Below are 20,249 nucleotides of genomic sequence, written 5' to 3' on the forward strand. Positions count from 1 at the left end.
AAGTATTTTTTTTACTACCAAGTGTACTGTTTATGGCATAGCACTTGGCTCTGCTTTTCTTCCCTGGGAGCGTTGGGTAACAGGCATTCCTGTCAGTACTCATTTTTGTTTGTTTTACTCATTATTAAATGTGAGCAAACATTCAGGTCCGTGGATGTGCGTGGATATATCCATGTGCTGTGCTTACCCCCACACATGCACAGCCTGCTGCAGTTAGGTGTGTACTGGGGAGCTGGGAGTGCTTGGGAAGAGTGACAGGAGGAAGGGTGAGCAGCTGGGTGCTGACATGACCTTCCCAGCCCTGCGCTTGGAAAGGGTCTGAGGTCACTCACATCCTTCTGAATACACCTCGTATCACCAGCTGATTTGCAAAGGGGCTGATTTGAAAAGGATCCCACTTTGGGTATTTGTAAGGTTTTCATTTTAGTCTTCATCCCAGCTGAATCCAAGGTCTGTAGGAAGGTCAAGTCTAACAGCTGGATTTGCACCTGCATAGGCTGGGTCTTCTCAACAGCAGGTTGGGCCTGCCATGTGCAACCTGGGCATGAAGTTCCTCTCATCTAAAGGCTCCATTGGTTAAATATTCCATTTTCACAGCAAATGTCACAGAATTCAGTATATGAATGGAGCTGATGTCTTACAACCCATAAATTTTGCAAGGTCAAACACTTTTTGATTGTAACTCCAAGATCCCCAAAGATCTGACATACCTGGCACAATATTTTTGTAGGTGCTGATAATTAATGAAATTAAACAAATCAGATACTATCTGAAGCAGTGATGTACCCCAGAAAATAAGGGGTACAAAACACCTCAAAGCACAAATTATTGTTAATTCTTACCAAATGTATGTGACAGGGTAGGGCTGGCATGAGTACAGAGGCACCGTTCAAACCAAAGGGCATCATTTTAGGGTTGGACCAAGTTGTTTATTTGGGGAGAAGCCTTAAGCAGAATCTGCCCATTTGTGGGGTTTAAAGAGTTTGGTTCACTTATTTACTTTGGATTTTTGTGTTCACTTTCATCCCCTTTTGTTCATTGTTGGACAAAATCCAAACAGGCAGAGTAACTACAGAAAAGCTGTTCTCACCATAGGGAAATAATGTATTATGCTAATTCCAATTAAAGGAAATATCTTAAACTGCAAATATAGCCTTCAAGAGAGAAATGAAAAGTGTGGAAATTAACATTCTTGCCAGATTTCTAGCTCAATTCTGCATACTCAGGGGGTTTGGGTCAGGCTCAGATAAGCATCCAAAATTTAGGGATGTTTATCCAGACCTTATTTCTGAACCTTCTAAGTTCACTCCTGACTAATCATAATGGAGTTAGTGGTAGCAGGATATGAATGTACAACATTTAGCTTAGAAATTGGCAGCTCCTCATCATTTCACAGTTTGGAGCCTTTGACCAAATATCAGCTCTGCTAACCAAAACAAAATAAAATAATGCCTTGACTTGGTCTCCAGCCATACCACCTTGTGCTCCAGCCGTGGAAGACCTTCCAAGCAGGGCTGGGACAAGGCAGGCTGTGGCTGGGGGATCTCCCAGGATAATATAGATGTTACTGGAAGCATCTCTTGTGATTCAGGAGGCGACACCTTCCCTGGGTTGGTGGTGAACCCACATAACAGTTACATGTATGGAGTTGTTCTTTCAGATTTTGGAAATTTCAGAGGGCAGATGGGTCATTAAAGATCTTTCCCGACAGGCTCAGATGTTAACTCCACATTCACCTGAAATGCTAATGCAATAACCAACTCCCATTACACAACCAATGAGTTCCTGATTCTCCTCACCCCCCTGGTTCCCTCCCCAGGGTTAGGGTTAGGGTTGGTTTGCCTGTTCAGTCATGAGGGATGTGAGCTCCCTGTAGAGTTTAATGTTGAAAGTGTTTGAGAATATTTTTTTCAATTAAATGATTGGAAGATGACTGAGGGTCTTGAATTAGCTCTTGAAGAAGCTTTTGCCATCACACCCTTCACTTTAAACGTAGGAGAGGGGAGCTGCATCTTGCTGCCCTGCTATGGGCACCTCTCAACTTAGTGCACCCTTTGCCATAGTGTAGGAAGCCATAATAAGCTAAGAAGACTCCATATATCTATCCTGCATGGATATTACTCTTCAAAACACCACCAGGCCACCCCTCAGCCACTCACCCATTGTTTTTCCCCAGACATTTGATTTTAGTCAAAGGGTGTCACTCTAAGTAGCTGTATTTGAATTTTATTCTGGCATTAACATCCATGCCAGGGATAAATCCATCCGAGTGCAAAACCTTCCCAAATAAAAAAGCACTGAAATGTTCAGTGAAGTTATAGCAGGAATGAATTTGACCACATGAACTTGGATTGCAGGTATATAGTGTAGCACCTAAAATCCCTTCTAATTTGCTTAGACTTACCTCTGAATTAGATAATAAATCTGCAGGGTTGCAATAGAAGACATCCCGTTGAAAGTTCCAGTTTAAAGAAAAAAATTGTGTCATTCAGTGTAACAACAGGCATCACAAAAATGTGTTAAGAATTGTTCAAAATACATTTGAATATAATCCTGATGGCTATAGGATTTTTTAAAAGTTCAATAATATATTGCAAAATACATTTTGTAAAATGTTGTTGGTATTACCATTTCTCCTACATCTTCCTCCTGAAATCAGCAGAAAGAATTTCTTACTTTCTACCAGCCCCTCTTAATAACTAGTAGCACAGATGTACTACTGGGGAAGATTTTGACAGTTTAAACTAAGCACCTGTTTCCATCCAATGTAGGTTTGGCAGGATGCTAACTTTGGTGGAGCTCATGCCACTCAGATGTCAATTTTTTCTTCATTAGGCCAATATATTAGTGAACTACACCATGCTCTAAAACTCACATCAATCTCACATCACATTTACTCTTTTTTTTCTTTTGTGGTTGCCTTCTCCTTCCAAAGGAAATGAGCAACTCTTCATACGTTGCTTTTTTGCTTCCCAACATGAATTGGTGCACAGCTCCTGTTTGAGTTTGAAGTGGGTATTTGGGTTAGAAAGTGGATTTTGTGTGTGTGTGCTCTAGCACTGGTGCCCACAGCAGCTGCATCATGAGTGTTTTGGCATCCTGCAGGATGGAAGTTTGTGGGGGGGGTCTCTGCCCAATAAATTCAGTAATTATCACTACTGATGTCATCAAGAGGTCTGTAATGATGTGACCAAGGATATTTAGAAGGAACAGAGAGAAAACCTGAATAATCTGACTTGACTGATGCTTGTAGAAATAGTTTTTAGGAGTCATCGCTGGAGCTGGTTTTGGTTTTAGAAAAAGCAGAAACAGCAGGGAAACTGTTCCAAATGGTTGTGAAGACGTGATGGGCTTCTGTAATTTCAGGGAGAAAAATCGGAAAATCATGTAACATATGACTGTTGATAGCTGCAAGAGGAACAAATGCTTTCCATCCCCAAACACGTCGTACCATCAGTGTTTCAACAGCTCTTATTTAGGCATTAAAAAGAAGACATTTTTTATTATGATTTCTGCCCTGGGCTCTGATCAGCAACGTAGGAAAAAGCAAGCAGCAGCATATGGGTGCTTATCCTTCCTTCTTGTTTCCTTTTACTCTTAAGTTCTTGAGAGGTCATAAAGTAGAGAAACAAAAAAGCCACTCAAGTGTAGTTTTTGTTAACTTTATCTTCTGAACATTAAACATTGCTTCAAATTTCTTACGGTACATAAAATGTTTTGCCTTGCTGTATCATGTGTACAGAACTTCAAAAAGTGAACACGACAGCTCAGAGAACGTAATGGATGTGTAATAACAGCTCTTTAGATCTCCTGCTTTCAGCATAGCATCTTTGTGTTCCCAAAGGTGCTTTTAACATGATATCTAAAGCTATTTATGAAGTCATTTATTTTTGCATGGTGATAGGTCTTATAATTAGCCCGTGCTTTCTGTCTTGCTGTAGTGTGTGAGCCCCCCCGAAATGTTTAGTCTTCATCAACCCTTTTTGTTTTCCTTCCAAAGGCATTCAGCCTAATAACTCCCATTTCACGGATGCAGTACACCCCAGCTCCCTTTGGCACCTTCTGTGAAAACATTTGGAAATTGTTGCATTGGAGCACAAGCTCAGCTCTTTTTCTTGGGCATTCTCAACATAAAGTTTTCCTGTTTGCCTTAAATCCATTCATTACATGAATTTCAGCTGATGGTTTTTAACCACTCTTGCCCCACATCCTGTCCCTGTGGGCCACCACAATGCTGTGTGAGGGCTGCCAGTGACAGGCACACTGGTGGAGACCAGGCCTGTCCCATCAAACTGGAGCTTTGGGCAGAACTGAGCTGCTGAATCATGACTTAGTTCTACTTGGGGCATCTCTTGTGTGTCCAGGCTTAATTTGTTGTGATGCAAACTGGTGTGAGCACAGCAGGATCAGCAGCTCCACTAAAGCTCGTTAATCTGCTGTCATTTGCATATATGCAGTGCAGTGGGTTAACAGGATTTCCCTGACATCCTGCCAGCAGTAGCAATGGTGTTGGTTTCCTCCAGTATGGCAAGCAGGTCACTGTTAATCAGTGCCATCAGGATTTCTGTGCCAGCTCCTCTGCTCAATCTGCTGCTGTGTCCATGGGAGCACCTGCAGCACGGAAGGGCTTCAGGTGCCAGCACAGCCCCAAAAAGGTCCAGGGGTAAAAAGAATAACACTTAATATTCAGTGCAAAATACTGTCCCCTCCATGTCTTCATAAGCCAGCAGAGAGGGAAGTTTGAAGGCTCAGCCACTGGGTGAGAAACACAACTGTGCTGTCTGCCTCCACGGAAAGGTGGGAAATGACTCCAGATCCAGCAGGGATAGTGGAATCACATTAGCAAAAAAGGTTTATGAACTTTATTCTCATGTATTAACAACCCTGTGGTGGTTCTTTGCATACAAAATTCCTTGGGGTGTGACCAAGTGTGTGCCCACTGGCACTGGGTGCAAAAAGGGTGCTTCTGATGGGATCCTGCTCGAGTGGCCTGGAAGCGTCAGGAAGCTTGGAAGCAAAGTTACAGAGAAGAGCTTGATAAATAAGATGATGTGAAACTGAATCACTGCACAGAGATGAATCAAAATTATAAAATCAATAGGTATCGATCTGTATATATCACACAAATAACTGTGCCTGAAGAGCTGCCCAGATTTAACATGCTGACTATACAGCAGTCAGTGGAAATAACTTGAGATCTGAAGGGCTATTACATTTTAGTTGTTCAGTGCTGCAGCTGAAGCTGATAATATCTCAGTTGAAGTCTCTTTTACATTTTTCCTGCTTGAAGTTCTTGGTAACAAGTATATTTAATCAACAAACCAGAACTGAAGAACAGATTTTTGGCTTACCAAATACTCTTGAGCCATCTAAAGCTGGAGTCCAAACACTACAAATTCTTCTAAAAATATACATCTTTCAGTTTAACTTTTACTACTGGCCTCACTCGCGCAAGCCAAGGTCACTGCACTTCAGATGTGGCCTCTGCCCATTTGGCTACTGACAGGAGTTGCAAAGAATCACCTGGAACAACATCATCCATGGTCATCAAACGCTTCACGTGGCTGGTTGGAAATCAGGTCAGCAAGGTCTTTATTATATCCTGTTCATATAAACCCCATTTATGTCTTACTCTTTTTGTACCCCTTACACTGGTGGAGCTGCACTGTACAGGATTTGCTGGAGTTTGGGGGTTTCTGGTCAGTCTTTGCATCTGGAGTTGACCTTTCTCCTTCCCATCAGATGTGTTAGGGAAGGAAGGATGTGCTTAACTCAGTGTGATGAATAGCTGTCATTATTATTGCTTTCTTCAAGGTTCTCGTGGTGTCCTTTGTCCCCACAATTTCCTCCTAAACTCAGAGCAAATACAACTCTTAACAGATTTGTAAAAAGGTTTCATACCAGTTGCTTGTCATACAGGGCCAAGCACAGTCTGAAACTGCTGCAGAATTACTTCCCACCTTTATTCATGGATTGATAATGTTCATTTTCCTTTGCTGGATTAGATTCACTGTGTAGATTTCTGGGCATATAAGTGATATTTCAGAATGAAACCCTCACATTTTATAAATCTTTCAAGCCAATTCAGTTTCTTCTTTTTATAGAAATATTTCCTGGTCCACAACAACCTGGATCTAAAAGTATTGTTTTCTGTTTGAGACAAAATGCATGGATTAACTTAAAGAATGAAATAAGAATTAAGTAATTCTTAAGTGCTAATGAACACTCATAACTCCTACTTTAATCTTTTATAGCATTGTTAAATGCTCCACAAGCACTAGGGAAAGTTGTGGTCATTCATATCGTGACAGATATTTGTATTTTATCACCCAAGCTGACAGATGTTCTTCATGCAACACACAACTGGTTTGAGCTTCTGTTCATAGTGCCTGGCAGGACACCTTCTGGCTCCAGTTTATTTCTGGAGGTGTCACAAATATAACACAAAAATGGCAGCATGCACAAATATCTGGCATATCCAGCCATCCCTGCAGATTCCCAGAGGCCCCATGCTCTGGTTGGTACAGACCTTGTCCAGGTGGCAGCATGCCAAGTGCCAGCCCCCTGGTCCTGGAGCTGAAGGCAGTGGAGGGATCTAGGACTGACTCATCTGGAGCTGGAGAAGCTCCTCCATCTACAGCTCTGAGGCAGCCCAGGTCTGGTATGAGCATCACAGAATCAACTGGGTTGGAAGAGACCTCTGAGATCATCAAGTCCAATCCTTGATCCGACACCACAGTGATTACTGGATTGTGGCACTGAGTGCCACATCCAGTCTCAGCCTGTCCAATCCCAGGACTACACAGTAATTTTGGCTGGAAACGCCACTCTGTCTGGGCACAATCAATACTTCTGGCCACCAGTTCAGCTCCAAGGTAGCCAACTGTCTTATGTCAGTGCTGTCTTCAGGACTTGGAGCTGCTGATGCTTCCCTAGGGAATCTGTGACCACCTTCCCAGGCTCTGATCTCACCATAATTCCTTGAAAAGCCCACAGAGATGACCACTCTCCTCAGTTGAGGCTTGGGCATCCCATGACAGCTCTTTAACCTCAGTGGATCTCCTGCTTTGCCCCATCTGAGGATTTCAGCACAGGGAAGACTAGGGAAAGAAATTAGTGCCATATATACCATATTGGATTCTCAGCAATACGGATCATACAGTGTCTGAAATCCTTCCTGGTGGAAAGATACCTGTTGTTAACACATTGCCTCATTCTGCTTCTGTGGATGCAAAAAATCGCAGCCCATCCTGAGCACACTCCCATTCCCTGCTGCTCTTTGCAGTCACTCAGTGAGGTTTAGCAGCAGATGATGGGGTGGTCGGGGCACTCTCTCCCCCCTCTGTCTGGTGGGGATCGTGATCCATCTTATGTTCAGCACTTGCATGATTGCTGGGGGACTCCTAGCAACAAGACTTGACATCATGAACTCCGTTTCACATTTCTGCCACAAAAGTCAAAGGCAGAGTTTGACGTATCCTCCCCAAAACTGATTCTATAGGAGGAGCTTTCATTTATGGCACCAATCAGCACAATGTGCTTATGTTTAAAGATCTGTTCCGAGGCATCAGCTGCTCGTTTACAAAGCTGAAATATTTTCTTAGCTAAAAAAGGGAGATAAAGTAGAATTTCTGCTACAGATGAGCCATATTAAAGCATGCAGAGCTGTTTTAACTGGCAGAGACCAAGCAGACTCCCACTATTTATCCATGGGAAGCCATGAGCACCAGCGGGCAGTAGGAGCTTCTGTTCATTGCAGTTAAAGGAAAGGAGTAAAAAGCAACATCTCAGTGAATTAAAGCTACGGGAAAATATTGCATGAGGTTCTGCCACTGGTTTTCTCCATGAGCAGAACTCCCTATTCCATCTGTGAAAATAAAGTTGTAATCTTCCCATCTGGCACACTTTTAATCCCATCCATGCCAACAGTGAACTTTTCAGGGCAGAGTCTCGTATTTATCGTTTTTCTACCCACAAAGGGTCCCAGTTTCCACTGGGGCCTCTAGGTGCTGCTGTAATGCTAATAATACTAAAACTCATAATTCTGCTAGTGGCAAATTTAGCCCAACATCTTAGGCTTAAATAAGTTATATGGAAAAATGGTTACAAAACAGCCTCCATCCTCCTTCACATTCTGCAGGTCATTTTGCATCTGCAAAACTGAGTTTGTGGATTGATAATGCATCTTATATGTTGTATCTTGGGAAAGTTTTCTCTATGAATCTCACACAAAATCTGCAGCATGACTCGTGGATAAAAAAGCCACAGAAAAGAATGCCTGAAGCTGTACCACTCACCTCCCTCCTCCTTCACATGCACACATGCCCAACTGCTTTTTTTTTCCTTTCCCGCTTTGTTTTATCAGTATGGTCCTAAATTACCAAGTTTGAAATTTCTTCGGCAAATAAGGGATGCATGCCAGAACACAAGTGCCTCGAGGGATCTGAGTCTTAGGGGAAAAAGCCCTTAATCTCCAAGTTTATGGGTAGCAGCACTTTCCTGAAATTGGAAAATGTTCAACTCATTTATGAAAGAAATCTGCCACAAGGATACGCTGATGTTCACAGCTATTTCATTAATAACCCGTTGTGATCCATGGGTTATAGGACAGGTTTATTTGGACACCTGCATCAAATATATTCTGCCCCCTCCCCTACCCCAAATTTTCCTGATGAGCAAAATCTCTTTAGTGCAAACCAGGTAGCTCTGGGAGTAAGGTTTCTCAAAATGAACCAGGCACCTTTAGCCATGTGTGACTAATTTATGTGGAGCAGCACCTCACATGCACGCCCAGGTGGGCTGCCGGGCACGCACGGGGCTAGTTAAGCATTTACTGCCCAGGACCCTGCTTTGCACACCCAGGGTGGGGGCACACGAGGAGCTCTGCCCGCCTGTGGTGGGGAATCTGACCCACTCACATGGCACCCACGGCCCGAATAATTTAGAGCTTAATCCCAGGGAGATTGCCCGAGTACAGGATAAGGATCAACTTTGCATTTTCCTCCACCGGCTGAATAAATTAACATTCCTGAATTTCAGTCCTCGGATTTATCTACCAAGCATGACTTGAACCGTTGATGGGAATTTTAATGTACTTATAGTTTCATAACAAGCCTGTAACAAGGAATTCTCTCTCTCTCCTGCTCACATGTAAATAATATCTAACAGTACTGTCAGGGTTTGGCAGGACAGCAGTGGTTTGGAGGTAATGTGGATCCTCAGCCTGCCTTTAGCAGGGCATCTCTCTACTTGTAGGCAAGTGCTGTGCAATAGGAGGAGGATTAATCATCGCTGTTAGAGCCCTCGCTTCCCTCTGCAACCTTCTCTTCCCAGGGATGATGAGTTAATTCAGCTGGAACAATGTTAGTTCATCAAGTTTTGTGGTTTATTTGAAAATCGAATGGCAGTAATTTCATACGGCAACTGACTTAATGCCCATTTAGTTTGGGTTTTAGACAACTCTGGTCGATGATCACAATGAGTTTAATACAAAATGCAGGAGGGATGAAACTGTAACACTGATGCTTTCAGGTAGGTTTTCTTCCCTGCTGTAGAGCTGGTTATGTTGGTTTTCTGCACGTGTGTTTCTGCATGTAGGATGTATATCCTTCTCTCTGAACCTCCCCTAGAACCATCCACACGTGTAATGTTTAAAATAGCAAATGCAAACCTGAAAATTTTAAAATGAGTGTTTGACATTTTATTGGGTGATAAATTGCTTCTTACTCTTATAAAGTCCACAGGTGTTTATGCCCACTCTTGTACGCCTAGTTAAAAACCTTGGCTACAATAGGAATGCTTTGAAAATAGCCAGTCACTCCTAAAACTGATTATTAAAATAGAATTACCTGTTACACATCACATTAATTCTAGTTGTATAAAGTTCTGGTTTAACCCTTTTAATCTCTTTTGGCTTGACATTTTCCTTGATTCCCTATTTTCTTTTCCATCCTTTTGGTTTGCAAACTCTGTTGTCAGCTTCTGGATAGTGCCTAGACCCAAATGATTCCCCAGGACTTGCTGTCACACACCCTCCTTGCATGGCTCTTCCCATGCCATGAGAGCTGTGGGTCTGGAAAAAGTCTTCCAAAGCAGGCTCAGATTATTTGTCAAATGAGAAGGCTTGAAAATTAAAATTTTAGAAGAAATGGAGAGTTAATGGAACCTTCTTGAATTCTTACGCACATACTACATAGGAAATCTGCAAAATCTTTGTGCTGTGCTTCCTGTCTCCTGGTTATGGTGCCTTCTTAGGGAGTGTTTTTTAGGGATCTTCCATTTTTAGAGTAGCCTATGCAAAATGTTGTGGTTTCAAGTAGAGAAACAGTGGCTACATCAGGTGGAAGCCTCTGGCCACCCCATGTGGAGCCTCTCTGTGCTCCATGGGTCTCACTGCTCCACCTCTGGATGAGCAAATTGTGGGAAGAGCAATGGGTACAAACTTATGAAATTTATTTAGTTGTATTTCAGGAAGGATGAATGAGAATGTAACAAACCCGCCCCCCAAAACACAAACAACAAACCAGGGGGTTTTAGGTCCTGTTGGTAGGATTTAGAGGGCCATCCTCAAGGTCTTTGGGTGGTTGAGAAAGAAAAGAGCCTTCCAGGCTTCCCAGCACATGGTGAAAATGCAGAATAGGGGCATTGCCTATAGAGTTTCCCAGATTCTCCAGGATTTTGGCTTCCTTTCAGAACATGAGAAAGGTGAAGCACAGGAAAACACAGCTTCTGGGTGGACAGAAGGCCAACACCCACATCAGTCAGGGGCAGCCTTACAGTGCCCTGTGTCTAGTAGGTGTTAAGACAAGCTGGCTAATGCAGGTTCCTTCCCTACCTTTTATTGTAGCCAAACTCATGCCAGACTTGCCCAGCAGGGACTGTCTCACCCTGCAGGTACAGTAACCCTGAGCGTGAGAGGGGCCCAGGCTGGATTTGGAGGCTTCCAGACTCTTCTGTAATGGAAGTAATGAACACCATGAAGGAAAACAGCAACAGGCTTCAGCATCTGGTGCCAGAAGATGCACCTTGGCAGGGAAACCTAAGGGAAGGTGTGGAGGAGGAACAAGGAGATTTTTTGCCATTGCAAGGAGCATGTTCACAGCAGGGGGTGGATAAGCACCACTGCATCCGTCAGCATCAAATTTTGGGGTGTGCTGTGAGGGCCATGGTTTGTTTGCAGCAAGGCAAACATCTTGCCACAGGAATAAGCAGTTTCTGCTGGGTTTCCTCTTCAAGATGAGCAAAATCACCCAGGCAGCTGGATACTAGTCACTGAATCATTTTTACATCTTCCTTATTGATTGAGAGGGTAAATCTGCTGTGATTTCCATTCTCCTAATGTGCAATAACACCCGAGATCCCAAAAGACTCAGGCTTGAACCCCAGCAGTCCAGCTCAGTATCTGCCAGCAAACTCCTTCCCAGGCAGCCCCTGCTCAGGAAGTTTCCCCTCATCCATCAGCCATGACACATACCCACAGGGAGACCCAACCCTTGGGATGTGATGGAGCTGCTGGCACATGTGGGTGCAGGACACAAGGGGGGCAGCAGGTCTGCTGGGCTCAGTCCCACCGGGATGATGGGAGATGAGGAGGTGGGGTTGTGTTGCCAAGCTGAGATCGGGGAAGATGCTATTTTAAAGCCTAGATTTTAATAGGAGAGAGAAAGTGGAGCCTTTCTGCTGAGTATTTTGGTAGTTGTTTGGCTTCTGCCAGTAGCAGCATTTTGCTGTTAGAAACCATGAGAGGGGGTGCAGGTGGGCAGCAGTGGGAGTGCAGGGATGGCTTCTCCCACACCTGGGCCCCGGCAGTGTCTGGGCACACTTGCTTGTGCCTGCCCCGTGTGGGCACCACACATGCCCTGGGGATTGTGTTGTACCAGGGGGGATTCATGCAGCAGACAGAGAGGGGACCTGAGCACCTCTGTGCAGGGCTGGGGGCTGCGTGTGCCCCACAGCTCCCCGAGCACTGCCCTGGCCCCACAGGAATCACAGAGGTCCTTTGACTTTTTTATCACCTACACATGCACCACTCTAAGTTCTTTTGCAAGGATGTGGGGTTTATTTTTTTCTTCCCTGAAAGCAGTCAGTATTTTCAGCAGGGAGTGTGTGTTTTCCTGCACAGTCCTCATTTCACACTGGTGAATGTCCCTTGCTACCTGGCTATGGGCAGGGGCGACAGTTGTGGGGGTTCCTGACTCAGCTGGAGGTTCTGGGCTTGGCTGCCAAAAGGGGACCCCCTCTGCTGGCAGGGTGAGCCTCAGGGATCCCCAGAGCCCTGCACTGCCCTGGGGAAGGGGGTTCTGGGTGCAGGAAAGTGCTGATCCCCCTGCGTGTCACAGCCGGGCTGGGGGGAGGAAACCCACCCTCCAGCAGTGCCGGCAAAACCAGCCTGACCCGAGCAAATGAAAATAATCAAAAGTAATTAGAAGCGTGCTGGACTGCTCCTCAGAGATCTGTGTGAGAGAATAAACATGCCGGAGCCCTCCAAGCCACTGCAAAGGCCCATGTCTGAGCTGTTAGGTGCCCTGACCTTGTCCACATAAAGACGTGATTTATGAAGTGCAGGGCACAGCAGCAGGGCTTCTGTCTTCTCCAGGAGAACCAAATTACTGAGGTGGAGATTAACATGCTTTCAGCTGGGCCCATTTCCAGACCAAGGGAAATTTTTTATTTACATTTTTTTACCTTTAATTTTCCCCTCCTCTCCCTGGCGTGAAAACCACCTTTTGGCTGGAAGGGATGAGCCTGGCAGTGTGTGAGGGCAGAAGGGGCAGCAGGGATGGGGTATCAATGTGGGGGGGCACCACGATGCCCACCCCACTCCTTCATCAGGGACTGGAAATGATACTGAGCCTTCTCCTGAAATTGGCAGCGACACTTGTGTTTTCATTTTATTTTTTTTTCCTAAGTTGATATCCACAACACAGGCTGGGAGGAATTGCCATGCAGAAACTGTGCAGCCTTTCCTGCTTGTCGTCTTTTCCCGGGTCTGTCCTGGAGCGTTTGGATATGTCAGAAAGCTGTTGTTTTCTGTGCTTGTTTCGCTTTGCTTTTCCTTTCCCTTTCTCTCTGTTTGATGCACTCACACGGTATTTCAAACACTCCCTGCAGTGTTAGTCAGGATGCTCAATGTTGTGTTTAGTCACCTTGAGAAATATATAACATTAAACCCCACTTAAAAAGACTGTTGTGAAGTGGCTTGTCTATAAACGTAAGGATAATATTAAGCCTAATACGAACATTTATGGTATTTAAAAAATCACCAGCGGCTTGTCTGATTTTTCCCCATTGTCCTCGGCAGCGTTTGGCCCCAGGAAGCCCATTAAACGTGGACAGTGCCGTTATTTCATCTGGCTGTGGCCGAGCTGCTTTGCTTTGCTTTAATGATGTGCTGGAATGCACGATGCCCATAGGGTCTCCATTAGGAGAACTTTTACTTCTGGGACGACCATGAAGTTAAAGGCTTAAAAGAGGCATCAGTTTACAGCCTGGTGGGGATTACTAGCAGACTGGAGTACTAACTCCTGACTGCCCCACTAATAGAGCGACTTGTTTTAAATAAACAGTTGCCAAAGGGACCCTGTGGAAATATTTGGGCCTCTTGAAGCGCCCACCGAACCTGAGAAGGGAAAGGCGACAAAGATGTTTAAAACATTTTCTCTTGAAAAAAAAAAGAAATACATCGAGGCGTGTTGATGTGTGTATCCACATCCCCGCACCGGGATGTTGGAGGTCCCAACAGGCGGCAGTGGCAGGCTGACCCCCCAGCCGCGAACCCCTCCGGGGGGCTTGTGCCTTCCTCCTCTTCCTCCTCCTCCTCCTCCTCCTCGGGCCGCACTCCCCTCCGCCGGGCCGGGCTACAGCCGAGCCGCCGGGAGCGCTGCGAGAAGGGGAATTACTAAAAAGGGGGATTGCTGAAAAAGGGGGGTTTTCCCCCCAAAAGGGGAGCGGCGGCGCTGCCGTGTCCCGGCGGCGAGCGCCATCCAGCGGCGGCGGGCGGGGAGCCCCGAGCGGGGCCGCCGGTACCGGAGCGCCTTTTGTTTATCCACCGGCGCTTCCTCCCTTTGTGGCACAGCGGAGAGTGCGGAGGGAGGGGGGAAAAGGGGGGCTCCGGCTCCTATCGGGGGCTCCGATCAGGCCGATGGGCTCGAGCAATCAGTTTCCCAGATTACTTGTATTTAATACACAATGCATCATAAAGCAAATCCCTCATCCTGACAGGGAGAAAATAGAACAGCTCATAGCGCGAGCCGGGCCAATTTATGGCTAAATTAAAAAAGAAAAAAAGGAAAAAAGAGAGAGAGAGGGAGAAAAAAATAAGAAGGGAAAAATCCCCAACAATGGTGAGCAGAGGGAGGGCAGGAACCCACGGCCCCGCACACCGGGCAGGCTCCGGTTCCCAGGCCCGGGCGCTCTGGGAATCTCCCACTGGGTTTTTTGAGGTTATTGACAAAGGATTTTTTTTATTTTTTTTTTCCTGTCCTACCTACTACCACTGCGTGAGGGGTTTTTTTCCATCTCTCTCCCCTCGGACAATAGCCATTATCTGAGCTAACAGGTCAATGTCATAGATAACGGGCCGCTGAGACAAATCCATCAGAATCTCCTGTCACCCGGCTTCTCGCCCTCCCCCGTGTTCCTTCTCCAGTCCTTTTCGGCCCCCCGGGGAAGAAAAATCCACTTTCAGTCTGAAATATATATGTATCTGTACACTTAAAAAAAAAAGTGGGTGGCACTTCTGGATTGTGCAATAAAAGATGCAACTCAGCCCTCTTTTTTTTTTCCTCTTTCCAAAGCACAGAGATATACGTGGATCTCGCCGTAGTGAGCCCGGGCTGTTTCAAACTTTGCGATGTTCGCGGTTTTGCGCCGCGATGCGATTTCAGGTCCGTTTGCCGAGCCCCGAGAGCCCCGACCCGTGGGCTGCGCTCCCCAGCGGGTGGGAACAGGAGCGGGCCCGGCCCCACCGCCCCCGCTCGCAGGTAGAGCCCGGCCTCCCGCCGCTCCATTCATGGGATTCGTTACCAAAGAAATAAAGGGAGGAAAATCGTTTAGGAAGCGCCGGCAAACGGGGAGGTGGTTCCGCGGCACCAAACGGGGGTAGTCGGGAAAACTGGCCGGTTAAAAAAAAAGTTGCATTTCATTAAAAATTGTTATTAATAACCAGAGTGACGCGATGAGGAGAACAACTCGGGTTAACGCGCCGGCTCCCGGAGCGCCGGGAGAAGCCGTCGGGGCGAGCGCGCCGCGGCTCCCGTTTGCCGCAGCCCTGCAGCGGGGCGGCCACGACGGCGCTCCGGGCTGCGGGGACCGGGGGCGAGCGGCGAACAAATAGACGCGAGGGGCGAGGGCCCGAGGCACCGCGCATCACCGGCCCCGGCGGGGGATGCGGCCGGGAGGGGGACGCGGGGGCCGCCCCCGCCGGCTGCCCGTGCGCCCCCGCGGAGGGGCCGCTCCGCCGCGACCTGGCGGTGACCCCCGGCCGCGGGGCCGCTGTCGCTTTAAGCGCGCCGGGAGCGCCGCCGCTGCCCGGGCCGGGGGGGGCCGCGCAGGACGGGGGGAGAGGCGGCCAGAGCGGCCGGGGCTGCCCCGCTTTAAAGAGACAGTGCCTGGAGGGGGAGCGGCGGGTGGGCACGGCCCGACGGGGTGGGCGGGGAGGGGGGGGCGGGCAGGGCCGCGCCGGGCCGGGCCGGGCCGGGCGCTGCCCGGGGGTGCGGCGGGGAAGCAGCGCCGCGGGCAGGCTGCGGGGGTGGGGAGGGGGAGAGCCGCCCGCCCGCCCTCCCACGCGCACTCACTTTTCTCCCATCCCCGGCGGAGAAGTGAAAGAAGTTTGTTTTGTTGAGCGGTGCGCGGTGGGGTTTGTTGTTGTTTTTCTTTTTTTTTTTTTTCCCTTTTTCCCCCCTGAAGAGGCTTGTGTGTGGGTTTTGGGTGTTTTCTATTTTTTTTTCTCCTTCCTCCCCCTTCCTTGATAACTTTCTTCGCGAACAACCCCCCAAAGCCAACCGATAAGACCAGGAGGGGCCGAAAGGGGACGGTGATGGCGAGCCGGCAGGAACCCGCCGAGCCCCGCCGCCGCTGAGCCCTCCGGGGCCGGCAGCCCCCGCCCCGGCCCCGCCGCCCCCCGCACATGGTGGAGCGCCCCGCGCCGCGCCCGCCGCTGACCCGGACCCCGACGGCCGCGGCCTCTACCCACGTTTAACGCCGAGATGTTGCTTCCAGCTGCCTGAAGGATTTTTGTCTCTCTCCCCCTGCCTGCCCCCGCGGGCTCCCGGCGACACAAGGTAAGAGCGGCGAGCGCGGCAGCGGCGCTGCCACGGCCCCGCGGGACGGGGCCGCGTTGCCTTGTCAGTGGACGCCGGCCCCGGGCCAGACCCTTCTTCTCCGGTTCGAGGAGCGAGGGGTGAGCCCCTCTCCCCTCCTAAGGAGTTGGTGTGAAAGGGAAAATTAAATGTCCCTCCTTCCAGAAACGAACCGGAGGTGGGGGCGGCGGGGCAGTGTGCGCGCCCGCGGGGACCGAGCTCTCCTGGCGCCGCCGCGGGGTTTGGGGGTCTTTGGGGTTAAGGTTTCCCCCCTTCTGGGAAGCAGAAAAGGAGACACCCGGGTGCGGCGGGGCGATGCTCGGCAGCCCCAGCGGGCTGCACGCACCCACCGCACCCCCACCGCACGGACGGGCCCGATCCCGAGCATCCCGATTCTCCCGATCCCGGTCCCTGGGGGGCGGCGGGGGCCGTGACCTGGGCAGCACCCGCTGTACCTGCGCTGCCCCAGGCCGTCCCCGCGGGCACAGCGCGTTCATCGCCCGCCGTGAGCCGGGGGAGGAACTTCCGTGGGCTCCCGGTGACCGAGCACCGGCGATGACCGAGCACCGGGAGCGCCCGCTCCGGCCGCGGGTCCAGGCGCTTCCCGGGAGGCACAGCCTCCCTCTCCCTTCGCTTTTCGTTTGAGGCGTTCAACCTTGTTTCTTTCCTTTATTTTCCTAACAAAACGGAGTTGCTGCTTCCCTTGCCAAGCCGGAGAAGTTACAACGTAGCAGTGAGAGCTCCCTTGGATGCTCTGGGAAGTTTGGGATAGGCCGGTGGTAAAACCTGCAAATAATGATATTCAGTCCGCTGTAACGATTAGTAATTTGTCTTAATATTAGAACAGAAGATCCTCTTTAGCTTGTCCACGAGCAGTCTCGTTATATTTGTTTATTGTCTGCATAATTGGAACCATTTATTGGTGCGTATTGAATTCTGCCATGGTTTGAACGAGTGTTTACATTGTTTTTCATTTATTCTCTTTATTTTGACATAAGTAGTTTTGCTATTTGCTTCAATTAGGGGGAGGGATTTAAGTGTTGCACAGGACTGTTTGGGAAGTGTAATATTAAAGCAAGATAAATAACTCTACCTACCAAATAAAGTTTGGTTCAGAGCAACAAATAGGAAAGTTCTAAATGGGAGCTGCAAACAACATAAATCCAGAAACAAAACAGAAACCTCAAATGAAACCAAACCCATCGATCTTAATATTTTTTGTTGTATTCCTGGCAGAATCATATTTAATTAAAATCATAATTTCAAATATAGTTATTGATGAGTGAATTAAATCAGATTCCTCTTAAATTAATACAGTGTTTCCTAGCAGTAATTAGACTTCTTGATTACATGTAAATGTTTGTCAAGATATTTTTCAGAACGTTTTTTGTCCTTTTATTATTATGTGTGTATTCTGACCATTCCTAAAAAAACTCTCACCAGGGAATCATATTTCTGAATAAACACACCTATACTATTATTGTACTACTGTCCATTTGTTTATCTGGAAACCTGTGATTTATCTTTTGATTAGTATACTCAGCCAGTGACAGAAAGATTTACTCTTTCATATTCTTCTTTTTAGATCTTGGATGAGTTTTGCAATGTGAAGTTCTGCATAGATGCCAGTCAACCAGATGTAGGAAACTGGCTCAAATATATCAAGTTTGCTGGATGCTACAATCAGCACAACCTTGTTGCATGTCAAATAAGTGATCAGGTATGTGGTGTTCACTGTGTGGACTTACGTTTTTAAGGAACTTTAAAATGTGAATGAAAAAAAAACCAACTGCAATTCACAACAGCTTTTGACCTGTTAGCTGTGATGGCAAAAGATAAGGTATAGATGGGAAAGCCAGAATGAAATAATTTTGATTATGGGTGATAGAAAATCCAAATTTTCTATTTTTCACATTGTTGTTCAATTCATAAATGATTTTTTTTTGCCTTATAACTGACAAAAATTGTGACTTAGGCATTTTGTGGCTTTCTTAGGAATATAAAGCCAACATTTACTGATTTTCAGTCCACTTGGATTCCTGTGTTAAACCATTGAGTTGATCAGAAGCTGTAACATAAATGTAATGGCAGGAGTGGAAGGGAAGGCACAGAAGTCATAATGTTACAAATGTAGTTGCATATGTGGAGCTTTGGATTTGAATGCACACGTGCAGGGATATTATTGTGCCTTCCCATACACTTTGCTGGAACTCGTAATACTTAATATGCTGAATCAGTGTCTTTGGTGGTTTTCTTTTTCTTTTCATTTATTGCACTGAAATCCACGTTTTGTTGAACTGAAACATTATTTATCCTTGTGTGTTGGAAAAGGCTGATATAGGCAGAGGAAGGACACAGTAAAGCGTTTTGTTTTCAATTATGCTGATGAGTTATTAGGTGTTTCTTAAATCAGAGTTTGCTTTGGTCTGCGGATAGTACATACCATTATGAATTATTTTAATAGGCACGGTTAGGTTAGGGAAGCTTTGCTTCTTTAAAGTAAAATATCCAAAATAGCAAAGCAACTGATTGTGAATTCTTGTTTCCAATTTAAACTTTGCTACCTGCAGCATAGGATTTGATTCATTTAATCGGTGTTTCATTTTTCACCCCTTAATTAACTGCATCAGGTGAATGTTAAAGATTATCTTTAGTTGATTTAATTGCCCTGACAGTATTGAAAGAAGAATCACAACCAGACACAAAGCTTCAATTAGAAATCATTCTTTCTAATCAAATTCCTTACGTATAGGAAATGAATGTGACACAGCCTGCTATTTCCAGCCCAGCGTTACATATTTCACTCATCCAAGGTTGATTAAAATAGGTCTAAACAACTTTCTCAGAAACCATGAGAGAAGATCCTTTTAATTTTCAACTTTTCCAGTTCAGCCCTGAGCACACATAGCACAGAGCGACCTAATTTCTTTTTTATACAGCAGCTGGTTTAACTAAAGAAACCATAAACGTTATTAGTAAATGCAAGATATATTTTCCAAGCTGAAATACACTTTATACTGAAAACCGATAAATTCTGTCAGTGCAGAGCATTTATGAAACAGTGGTAGGAAAAGGAAACTTGTATAGATTAATGGAAACAACAAATTCAAATCTTTTACATTTACAAGGAGCTGGTGTAGATAGCAAAGATCATAAGTGGGATCACATGCCTTGGTCAAAGCAACTCTGTCTTTGGGTTGGTGTTGGGGATCTGCAACTGAAAATGCACATGAGGCTGAACCATCAGCATCTACCTCTGCAAAGCAGACACACACCCGCGCTTTGACGTTTTTGGAAGGAAAGTCATGGCGCTTTTAACTTTCTCTTTTTTTACTGTTTACATTTCTGACATTTGGTAATGGTGGTTGTACTGCTGCCAATAATTTCTTTCATTCACTGGAGACTTGTTATTTATTTTGCACGGTATCGTGCTGTTCATAATTCCATATTTTTATAGCTTTTTGTTGCTGAGATTTGCAAATTAAGATTTGATTGTCTTTCAAGTAGCATGTTGTGAGCTGGGCACTGTCAGCAAGAGGTTGTTGTCCATTTGGCCCTCTGGAAACGCTGCACATTTACCCACAAAATCGTCCGTGTACTCCAGCGTTTTATGACCAGAGCCTAAAAAGTTAATGCTAAAAATGTGCTCTCGAATCTTAAAGTGAAAACCCCTTCCTAGCAGCTCCTCCTTCTGCTCTCTTCTGGCACAAGCTCACCCGAGGTAATATAAAATATAATAGGAAGGCAGACTGGGAAATGGACGTTACATGGCCAAACGTGTGTGTGTATGAGGAGTGACAAATGCAAGGCAGGACTGAGCGCGCATATATAGACTGTGCTGGGCTGCCAGGGGGTCACTCGGCCTTGGTGGCTCCTGGAAAGAAAGAGGGGGAAAAAAGAAGGAGATGGGGGGAAAAAAAGGGAAAATTAAAATAAGGTGACGCTGAAGAT

General features: G+C 46.5%; 1 protein-coding gene across 7 annotated transcripts in view; it reads left to right on the forward strand.

The window, feature by feature from the left end:
- Positions 1–20,249, forward strand: part of MECOM (MDS1 and EVI1 complex locus) — a 333,501-nt gene that overhangs the window by 269,017 nt on the left and 44,235 nt on the right. For 6 of the 7 annotated variants that reach the window (XM_071566409.1, XM_071566413.1, XM_071566416.1 and 3 more), the window contains exon 3: positions 17,884–18,018. In XM_071566409.1, coding sequence (XP_071422510.1) covers positions 17,884–18,018 — 135 coding nt within the window. Of the gene's footprint in view, positions 1–15,775; positions 16,281–17,883; positions 18,019–20,249 lie in introns of those variants that run through there. The other variant, XM_071566415.1, reaches the window with a different exon arrangement.

Source organism: Pithys albifrons, chromosome 11 (genome assembly GCF_047495875.1).
Source record: "Pithys albifrons albifrons isolate INPA30051 chromosome 11, PitAlb_v1, whole genome shotgun sequence".
NCBI lineage: Eukaryota > Metazoa > Chordata > Aves > Passeriformes > Thamnophilidae > Pithys > Pithys albifrons.